Raw genomic sequence first — 10,848 nt, forward strand, 5'->3', positions numbered from 1 at the left:
GTTTCGATAAATTTAAATTATGGGTAAAATAACACCCAATCATGTGACGACACACGTAAGTGTGTATATATTTGTATACTCAAAATAGATACACATAATATTACTCTTTGTCTTATGATTAGATAAGGATTTTGGCTCTAGGGACCTTGCAAACAAGATTCAAAAAGAGGGATGCGCTTGGCCCATCTAGAATTGCTGTAAGCATGATAATGCAAAGGAGATCAATGTGATACTCCAAGTAATAGTAAGATAGGGTCAAAATAATCATCGAATTCCATTGATTTGGAGAAATCTGTTGAACAGATAAAGTCTTTTAAACGCAAGACCGGGAGGAGTTTTCTTATGTTGAGTGATTTAGCAGTCAGCAGGAGTTGTGCACACCAGCATACACAAACAAATACTCTGAAGGTAAACGAATAATCAGTTAACACATGCACATAAAATGAACAGCTATCAACTTCTGCAAGTATTTACATAGATAAACAAACTAGATGCGAGACATCATGCCAAGCTTAAACATGTACTAATTGCTGGATTGTAATGAAAACACGTAGACTCCTAAATCATGTAGAATTATCCCTTTACTGCAGAAACTCAAGATGTTCATGTTCTAAATAGTTGCAAGATAGTTCAACAAGAACCATGTAATGTGATTTTTGATGAACATCACACAGACACACACACATATTCAGTCATTGTATAATCTGAAAATATTGTAGAGCTAATGATAAGCAATCGATTATGAAAATGTAACACCTCTTTGTTCATACCTCTGGTCAATAGATAAGCATTTAAGAGAGAGAAAGGGACAAAAAAACCTGCAACAAACATGCATGGGTTTCTTCTTTAGCCTTTCTTTATCACATAGAGCTAGGCTCTGATCAACCCTTTTGAAGCCTTCTCATTTTTCATTATCATATGGAAAGACTTGAGCCGGTCTTCTGCAACAATCTCTCTCAATATATCATCTTCAATTTTTTCTGCTTGCCAAAGGGAAGGGTCTAAAAAATCCTCACTGAAAATCATGCAGGACACCCATTCCTTCCATGTTGTCCTACGATACTTGTCTTCCTCGAGTGTTCCAGTTACCAAGAGCTGATACACATAAACAACCTTCTGTTGACCTGGTCGAAAAGCACGTGCAATGGCCTGCTTTGTCTTGGAAGGATTCCACTCTGAATCCAACATAATCACTCGCGAAGCTGCTGTCAAACTAATGCCTTCAGCACATGCTGTAATTGAAGCAATCAATACCCTTGAAGGCCCACCAGGTTCCTCAAACTTATCCATTATTCTTCCTCGTTCAAACAGCTCTAGGTCCCCTGTGAGGACCAAAATTTCTTTACCATGCTGCCACCGAAAGACGATCTGCAATAGTTCCGAAAACAAATTGATAGGTGCAATGTTGTGGCAAAAAATCAGGACCTTCTCTTGCTTGACAATTCGATACACAAGATTTAGAACAAACATCACTTTGGACCCTTTTCTAAAATCATGTTTGTACTTCTCAATCTCCAGCAGTTCTTTGGGAGTAAAAAATTTATTAGCACAATTTGTAGTTTTCACCAACCAAGGATGTATTGATGCAAGGGTTATCAAAAGCTCCAACTCAAGGGGATATCCATTGTAAACCTCCATAATATTCTTAAGTTTCGATAAAACCTCATGTTGTACATCTGTTGGATTCATCATTAAGGTGTAAATTTGTAAACCGGGGAGATCTTCAGAACCTACACCTTCATACACATCGATAAATCCACTTGTGATATTTTTCAACATGTTTAAACCTTGCATCCTTTCTTCTCCAATGTCCGAATCAATCTTTCTTGCAATGGTATCTATGAAGAACTTTCTTGCACGGGATTCCAATAGATGGCGGGCCTTCTTCTTCTCTTTTCTCCTTTTGAATTTTGGGTCTAATTCACTCAGCACTTCATTAATAAACTTCGGCCGGGCCAAGCAGAGGGTGTTGAAATACTCACAGAAGTTGTTCTGAAATAACGTACCTGACAGCAATATTCTCAGGTCTGTTTCAACTTTCATCAGCACCTTCCTTAATCTTGATTTAGTGCTTCTGGGATTGTGCCCTTCATCTAGAATCAGGATCCCTGGACTGTCCCGCAGCACTTTAGCCATATATTTTCTGTGTGCAAAGTTTGAATCTTCTCGCATTAGTGTTAGAAACGAAGTGTAACCCATGACAAGAACGCTGGGTTGTGCATGCCACTTCTGTATTTTCTCTAAGCAATCTAGAACATGCATAACATCTAAAGTGGGGGCTGGAACTCCCCGGAATGACCTTACCCTTTTTGGCTTGAAGACTCTATATGTCCTACGGCCATGGATTAGATGAACTGGTATAGGAACTTTCCACTTATTAAATTCTTTGTACCAAGTATAAAGAGTTGTCTTTGGGGCAAGAACCAAAGGCCGCTTTCCTGGGAATAACTTCAAGTAACTAACAAGGAATGCAATAACAAGAAAAGTTTTTCCAGCTCCAGGAGAATGAGAAATAACACATCCACCAGTTTTCTTAGATGCTGGTTCCATAAGCGCTGGCTCCACAGACCCAGCAATATTTCTCCATAGAAATTCAAAAGCCTTTTTCTGATGAAAATGCAGTTTCGTCTTAAGTTCAGGAATTAAGCCCCACACATTGTCATTCTCTTCTGACAAGGAGAATTCAGAGAAATCCTGGCTGCAGATAATATTCAGGCCTTCATCTTCAACAGGCTTGTGCTCTGAATTTTCTTCATACAACATCTTATTGTCAGTTTCCCAGATTTTGTGTTGCATCTAGTGAAGGAAAGGAAAAAAGGTATAAGACATCTATTTGGAGCTATACAATTAGATACTGCCAACATCATAAAAATTCAAGCTGAATTCAAAGGAGATGAACCCAGAATTAGTCAGTTCCAACCAGAAACATAGCCCACATGTCAATCAAATTTGAAAGCCATTAGCCATCACAGACACACACACAAAATTAAGGGTTTAGGAAGATTGATAAGTCAATTCAAAAACCATGCACCATGTATTTAAGAGTGTTTGACAGAATTTGTAATTATTAAAACTAGAATTGCTTTTCTTCCACCCATGTTTTGCTAATGTGGTATTATGAGGATATCAGAAGACAACCAGTGTCCATTTAGAGGGAAACTAATTATCCCAATTGGTATACAGTGAAAAACAAAAGATGTATTCTTGGGCTGCAAAGCTGACTTACAAAGGGTGGTGCAACATATTTTATTTCCGTGAGCACGAAACCACACATGATACAACAAATTCCAAGTTCTTCATCTAATCTGTATTTGTGTTGGCAACCTTCACTTGATTTTTCCAGAGTCTCAGCTGGCTCTCCAGCTTTTGAACCCTGAAAATGATTATCAAACTGGATGAGTGATGCAGCCAGAACAGCTGACCACATTTCATCTATGAGCCACGAAAAAAAAAAAAATCAAATCGGAAACAGACATAGTATGTCAAGTGTTTGAAGTTGTGTGATGTAGAAAGATTGAGAGAGACAGAGAGAGAGAGAGAAGAGAGCACATCAGCGAGGGTTCACATAAACTTACAATAAGATTATGACAAAAAATCAGTTGAAACAGTTATACCTCATTGTCCTCAAGGATATAAGCTGATGCCATGGATAATTCCATTTCTTTCCATAAAAGTTCATTTTCTGAAATTTCTCCATCGTCTTCGCTTGAGGATTGCTCCATTTCTGATTGTTCCATTTCCATCATTTGCTTTTGGAAGTTTGTTGCCTTAAATCCATTCCACTGGTCAATAATATCCGGTTCTTCATTTGTCTTTGTGGATTCAATATTCTTCATTAATGAATTTATTAGTCTACTGTATGCTCCAGCACTTAAGGTTGTTTTTTTGTACACCTTTTTTTCACAACATTCACCTTCTTTTGAACTTCTTGGAAGAAACCTGTTGGTTTGGACTTTCTTGTTGGATGGTTTTCCCCATGACTTACTTTCAAATCCCATATCTTCTACCTCAGAGACATTTTTACTTAGCATTTTCTTGTTGGGGGTTCTTTCTCCCCACCATCCATCAAATTCTGGATCTTCTAACTCGGGCATATCCCTCCTCTGCACTGAGCAGGTACCTTTCAAATAATACTTAGGAGTTTCATCAATCTCTCCTGAATGATTTTCAGGATTTTTGCTAGGGCTATTATGCTGATAAAAGGCTAATGGATCACTTTCAGTAGGCACAGGAACAATAGCAAGTTCTGTATTATGTTCCTTTTTATAGGAGTTACTGGATTTCATCTCCCTAAATTTGTTCTTGCTCTTCTTTTTAGGAAGATTTCTTGTGTCACTCTCCATATTCACCTCTAAACAATTTGAATGCACCCCTAACAAGTATGGTAATGGTAAGTACAGATCTTCTTCTTTCCATTTGTCAGGCTTATACGGCCATTGGCGAACCCAGCCAGTGTCTGCGTCTGGGGGAATATCACCACCAAAAAATCGCTCAGGTTGTACATTTCGACGCTTGGAACGCCGCAGGTTCATAACATCACAGGGTGGCACTGGTCCAGCTTCTTGCACACTACAATCAGGATTGACCGGTTTAGTAACAGTTTGAATAAACTGAACCACATGTGCTGTTAAAATGCCATCCTGAAATTTGAAATTTATAGCATTTAGATGTTTATCTGAGTTTGGTGCAAAGTTTTCTTCATCACCATCCAAAACTTGATAGACCATTTTGTTTTTCACAGATCTAATATCAAAGGAAGTCTCCTTCAAAACTGATGCAACAAGTAAACATGAAATATCAGATGAAAATTTCCCCAGCAGCAACTTAGATCTTTGCAACAAAGAGCAGTTCTCAGAGAAATCCCACCGGTAGTGTTGATCTTCACAAGCTTCTTTTCCAAGCTTTTGGAGGATGGTTATTTGATCGATTCCTACCTGTTTACAATCTTTACTAAGAGTTCCTCTCTCAAAACCAAGATGACCTTGGTTGACATATAATTTAACATAAAACTGGCATAAACATTGATCTCCATGAGGCTTTCTCTCAATAGAACTTATGTTAGCATCAAGCCACACCTATAGTAGAAAGAGAATTAAGAGATCCAACTTAGTCAGGGTAATTATGACATTCAAACAAAGCAAATATTGTTAAACCAAACATCAATGTCTAACAAAAGTAATTTAAACATTTATGTGACTTACATGATCTTTATTTTCTTCTTCTGAATTATATTCATTTTCAGTGGCTGAAAGCACGCATACATCAACTCCAGGCCTCAAAAAGCAAGTGCAGTCAGATAAAGTTGCTTTCCTTGATTTTATTCGAAGATTTGAGAATGGACGTTTCTCCTCAACCAGAGTTTGGTTATCAGTGAGATGCATGGTCACAATCCCATCCTCAATTCTTATGAATTCCACAGGTTGCCATGAATCATGAAAAAATGCCTCAAAAGCTATTGTATTAAAAAAAAAAAATAGTCATCTGGTGTATAATCATGCAGGAACAGGGAAAAAATGAAAAATTCATTATTTCACTGATTTCCTATAGCAACTGAAACAAGTTCATTGTGTTAAATTTTAGCTTTTGAAACGGTTTCAGTTATGTTTCAGATTACTTAGATGAATAAAGATACTTTCAAGGTTTAAGACTAACTGCAACAAAACAATTAACTTGGTAACACGATGATTCCATCTTGCCTGAAAAATTTAGGCATTCAGTTGCAATGGCAACATAATCTATCACAGTTCGGATTTTGCAAATGGCAGGTACATATCAAGGTATTCAAAAACCAATTAATTTCCATAGCCAAAGTCATTATATCTAATCAAACAGCCAAACAATGCAATCATTCAACCGGTTAGGTTGTTACCAAAGACCAAATTATACCATTAGTTGGTGTGGAGGTGAAAATGCTTACGATAATCGCCAAATGCATGCTTGGATTGATATAAATTCCTCCTCCTCTTCAGCATTGATAATCCAATAGGCTTAATCTCTTCAAAATCTCCTGTATTATTTTAATATATTAAAGTCACATATTGGCAACCCAGAGCACGAGGCACATTAATAATATCTGAAATGGAGGGTCTGTTTTAAATGATTGGGAACATAAGGCACCAAAAAACTGAAGACCCTAGACCTTATTGTGCTCTAAGCAATAAGACTGTCAATCAAATCATCATATTAGCATTTATCACCCACTTTAAAATTTGCTTTAGTCTAATTTCTTATGAAAGGAAAAAGAAATGCTGAAGGCATTGGATCGGTAATTGAGCCTGCTTCACTATCATTCCGTATACAAGCATGGCATTGCTAAGGTCAACCTCCACATGCCAAATGCAAAGTGAGGCCCATTGTTACAATTATAGTGTTAGTTTGTCCGTACCCAACACTCATGAATATCATTAGCATGCTCTGTCAAATAGCTTGACCAGGAATTGACCAGCAAGCCACATGAGAAATTGTGGTCCAAGAATTAAGCCATTGTCATAAGACTGAGTTGTATTCTGTTTTTGGTTACGATGAGAAAATCCTCTCACTATCAGTTTGCCATATATGAAACTGTTGTCAAGAATCAAAGGGATTATCATAAGACTTAGTTTCCTGCCGTGACATAATTAATCCATTATTAGAATACCAAAATACATACATTAACCTCACAAGACATGCACCACGCAAGCCGGAGAGACAAGATGACAGTAGGATTTGAACCCAAGATAAACAAACTCGTTTTTCATGACCATAGGATTTGAAGCCACATAAATAACCCATTTTTTTTATTACAGCAGGATTTGAACCAGCATTAAAGAACTCATGTTTTATGAATTCCTTAAGGTTTATCCTACTAACCATCTTGCTATCTCGAGCAAAACTCAATTTTTCATTCTCCCTTTCTCTGTATTCTTATCAGCCTTAAACTGTAGAAATAAACAAATAACCATAAAATTCGAGCTACTATTAAGATATAATACAGATTATGCTCTGTTACATTTGTTCCAAAGCAGAATCTGTTACTCCACAGTCCAACCAGAAACCATAGCCATTCATATTAGTTTGCACCTAATTTCTTGTTAACGGTTATTTGATTTATGTTTTTCTTAAAGGAAAAATCAAATTACCAAACAGAGAAAGATGCAGTAGTAACCACAAAAATGTGCTGGTTAGCTGTAGGTTTTAAGACATTCGTGATTCAACCACCAGAAAAATCACATAAGAGTATAATTTTACTTGAAAAGGAAAACAATGCAGTGAATGATGTCACCACAACCCCACGATATACCAGCTAAAATTGAATGATCAACACCAACAACAACACACAAAAAAGGATGATCAAATTGAAGTTTAAAATAAGAAAAAAAAAATACAAATACACAGCCTCAGTATTTCAAAAACATCCAAGTTGATGATCCAAGTAATAAACTAAAATAACATGTTGAGAATCCATATCATCAAAGCAAATGCAAAAAAAAAGATAAAGAGCTCTCGATGATTTCACCTGAAAATAGCTTCTGGGTATGAAAGAAAATCCAGATTCCGATGAGACTTAAGCTGAAAACGAAGAATGAAAGATTACAAATTTAATGAGCATTCATAAAGAAGGGAGAGAAAAAAATAAAAGTGAGCGAGCGTTAAAGAGGGAGAGCCACAGACAGTAAGCAGAGCAGTCAATGGGAATCTTGGGTTGTGTGAAGAGCTTGTGCATGAGTTAGAAGTGTTGGTCGCTAAAGTGAGTTCTGCTGTAAATGCGAGGTGAGGTGAGGTGAGGTAAATAAATGATGATGGGAGAAAGAAATGGACGGCTGAGATTGATGACAATAGAAGGGAGATATGTTCTGTGGCAGCCACGTACTCTGGTGCGAAATTTGATACTTAGATTACATTCAGGTTGAACACGTGAGACTAGTTACCAAAAATGACCACTTCTGCTATTGGTGTCGGAGTTGGATCCATCGCCAAAAGCAGAGCCATAAAACTGCTCATGGATCCCTTCCACATTCTTTCCAACCAAGGAAATAGGAGGAATTGCAAAGCAAATATAATCAAGACTTTTAAAAGAAAATTATGATTTTATTCCTGATTTTAAAGAACAGTCACAGTTAGTTGGAAAACCGTCTTCAGACCTAAATTGGATTTAAGCAAGTAAATTGAAACATTGAACCGGATAAAAAACTTGGGTTTGATTCAATCAACAAAAAAAATCAATTTTTTTTTTTTAAATTCGTTATTTAAACTAAAACCACGGTTTCATTTCTCCATGTTAATCATATATATATATAAAAATAAAATTAAAATATCCTAAATCTGACCTCTGATTAGACCGTCACAAAGTTACTGTTCAATAGGATATTGGGAATCCCTTCCAGATAATGTCTTTCAAGTTGTTTCTGAATGGAGTAAAAGATATTGAAGTGAATCATTGTTGAATTTATTCTGAGAGCTGTAACAGTTATTGCCTGATAAAACTCTCAACTACCTCATTTCTTATCTCCATCTTTGCGCATTCTTCTCACTTGTCACTTCTGATAATTAGAGTTAGCTGTTGGGCATATTATTAGATTAGGATTTATTCATTCCATCTTGTATTTAATTTGTCTTACCATGATGTTAAAACATTATTTGTTGAGTTAATTTTTGGTTAAATTTCTAAACATAATGCTATGGCATCCATTGCAACAACAAAACCAAGCAAGCAGAAACGCCACTATTCAATAACAGATCAAATAGACAACAGATTAACAAAAACCAGAAACTCAGAATTTGTATCCAGTATGGAATATATTGAAATCTTTTAACTTTTGAACAGGATTATAATATAAACTGAGTACTTCTGTATTTGCAACAAAGAATTTTGCAACTAAATCATTTGTAACTGATATAAGCAACATCCAACCCCCCACCCATGATGGTGCTGAAACAAGTATAATGGCTCCATTGTGTAATCTAAAACCTAAAGAGTGTAAGCTCTTTAAGCAGTCAGTTCACAAAGTTCATCTGGGACCAAGATCATCAGGACCTACTTTAGACTTACTAATTGTTGATGACCAACTGAGACATTAAAACTTGATCAGCTGCAATGTTTAATTAAACTGGGGTGTCTTCAAAACCCAAAGTCATTGCTATCCTCTTGTTCCAGGAATTGAAGGACGTAATCTGAAGCTCCCTGCTCCGTATGGAAGCCACCAGTCATATTCCCATATTGATTTGGCAGCTGGTAAGACAATTCTGACGATTTCTCATCTGGGATATGGCCAAGTAGTTCTAGTTGATCAAGAGTGTCAAAACTCGTCTCAACCTTTGGTTCGGGGATGCAAAGAGGATTTCTATCTAACATATTCAACAGCTCATTCACATCGAACATCTCCTCCATTGACATATTTGGCCATTCTTCATTGTCCATCCAACTGTTGTCTTCTAGATTCAAAGGTTCTTCCTTAAATTCCGATTGGGAGGCACAAGTGGCACCCAAAGCAGCCTCATCTCTCACTTCTGGGTTCCTATCATACTGTTCATCATCCAAGGGCTCATCTTTAGTTTTGGGTTTCTCTGGACTACTAGACAATTTGACTTCAGGAGCAGTATTAATTCCAGATTCAGCTTCCCTAACATCGTTCCTCAATTTAGAATCCTCAACCTCAGACCGATTAGATGTCGTTGTGGATTCAGAATCTTTCAAATACTCATTTGAGTTGGAAACGTCTGGCAAATTAATTCGGGCAGCAGAACCATACATTGCCCTGGCAGCTTCATCATAAGCAAGAGCAGCCTCAACAGCAGTGGGAAAAGTACCAAGCCACAGCCTCTTTCCCCTGTTCGGCTGCCTTATCTCTGCAACCCACTTGCCCCAAGTCCTCTGCCTCACACCTCTATAATTACACCTTGCATTTTCCGGCCCTCCTTTGCCTTTCATACAGCCCTTCTTCGAGCCCTTCGCAGGGACTTTTCGCAATGTTTTATTCTCACTATCATAGGACTCGAGAATGGCATTATGTTTCTTCCATTTTGCGAGTGTCTCGGCCACGTTAACGCCGTCTCTTCGCTTCCTTTTCCTGGATAAATCAATGGCCAACATATTAGAACCTTGATTATGGCAAACACCCATCTTCACAAACTTCAACAATACCTCAATCACGGTCTGCACGATGTAATTACAAAAACATACATAATTCAAAACTAGACTTCAACTCTTGGTATTAGATTCAGTAGGAATATGAGATTTCCTTCTAATTTTAGAAAGATTACTTCACCTCCAGAAAACCCAAAAAAAATAAAAAACAAAACCCTAAAAAATTCAAACACCTACTTCAGAAACCCTCGAAGCAACGAAAATAAAAACAAGTAAATATTAATAACATACCTCACACAACTACTTTGTAGCGTCATACGAAAAGCAGGAGAAGAAACTGTTCCTGAAATTTGTGTAGTAGTAGAGTTCGTTTTCACCGGAAACGTTATCGTTTTGCGAATTTGCTAAAGAGCCTTTCGAAGCTTTGTCGATCTGGCTTTCGAGATCGTCTGTTTCACTAAGGAATGAGAAAACTTTACATCGATGACCCGTGAGGGGTATTTATAGATATCTTTCTAGATATTTCTGATAATATATTTCTTGAACACTGATGTGATGACGTGGTCTTTTTCTAGTCGTATCGTGGCGCTTCGGTCACCGTACATTTGGCAGGTGTCGTCGCGAAGATTCTCGAAGCACTAACTGTCACTTTTGGAATTCTCTTTTTCTACCTAACTAAATTACTGTTTTACCCTCTATGTTTAATTGGATCCTCGATTCTGCCACTATTACTGACAAGTGACAGTTGGAAGTGAACGGTTTGAATCCTTATCTTACCTGCAAAT

General features: G+C 37.2%; 2 protein-coding genes across 6 annotated transcripts; both read right to left on the bottom strand.

The window, feature by feature from the left end:
* Window positions 1-438: 438 nt before the first annotated feature.
* On the bottom strand, window positions 439-7,994 carry LOC123227922 (SNF2 domain-containing protein CLASSY 2-like). 4 transcript variants are annotated; one of them, XM_044653061.1, is made up of 7 exons: window positions 7,651-7,994; window positions 7,496-7,548; window positions 5,887-6,007; window positions 5,202-5,452; window positions 3,615-5,075; window positions 3,227-3,373; window positions 439-2,796 (listed from the first exon to the last, which is right to left on the bottom strand). In XM_044653061.1, exons 3-7 carry the CDS (start codon window positions 5,933-5,935, stop codon window positions 871-873), a joined length of 3,834 nt encoding a protein of 1,277 aa, XP_044508996.1. In that variant the 5' UTR covers window positions 5,936-6,007; window positions 7,496-7,548; window positions 7,651-7,994; the 3' UTR covers window positions 439-870. The 4 variants fall into 4 exon arrangements, with proteins under 4 accessions (XP_044508996.1, XP_044508995.1, XP_044508997.1 ...); XM_044653060.1 differs by having other exon boundaries at window positions 5,918-6,007; window positions 7,651-7,993; XM_044653062.1 differs by lacking the exon at window positions 5,887-6,007 and having other exon boundaries at window positions 7,651-7,993.
* Window positions 7,995-8,747: 753 nt separating this feature from the next.
* LOC123226916 (dehydration-responsive element-binding protein 2A-like) lies at window positions 8,748-10,553 on the bottom strand. 2 transcript variants are annotated; one of them, XM_044651485.1, is made up of 2 exons: window positions 10,355-10,553; window positions 8,748-10,046 (listed from the first exon to the last, which is right to left on the bottom strand). In XM_044651485.1, the coding sequence occupies exons 1-2, from the start codon at window positions 10,378-10,380 to the stop codon at window positions 9,098-9,100; spliced, it is 975 nt and encodes a 324-aa protein (XP_044507420.1). In that variant the 5' UTR covers window positions 10,381-10,553; the 3' UTR covers window positions 8,748-9,097. The 2 variants fall into 2 exon arrangements, with proteins under 2 accessions (XP_044507420.1, XP_044507419.1); XM_044651484.1 differs by having other exon boundaries at window positions 8,748-10,132.
* Window positions 10,554-10,848: the final 295 nt, after the last annotated feature.

The sequence above is a fragment of the Mangifera indica genome, chromosome 10 (assembly GCF_011075055.1).
Source record: "Mangifera indica cultivar Alphonso chromosome 10, CATAS_Mindica_2.1, whole genome shotgun sequence".
NCBI classification, from domain to species: domain Eukaryota; kingdom Viridiplantae; phylum Streptophyta; class Magnoliopsida; order Sapindales; family Anacardiaceae; genus Mangifera; species Mangifera indica.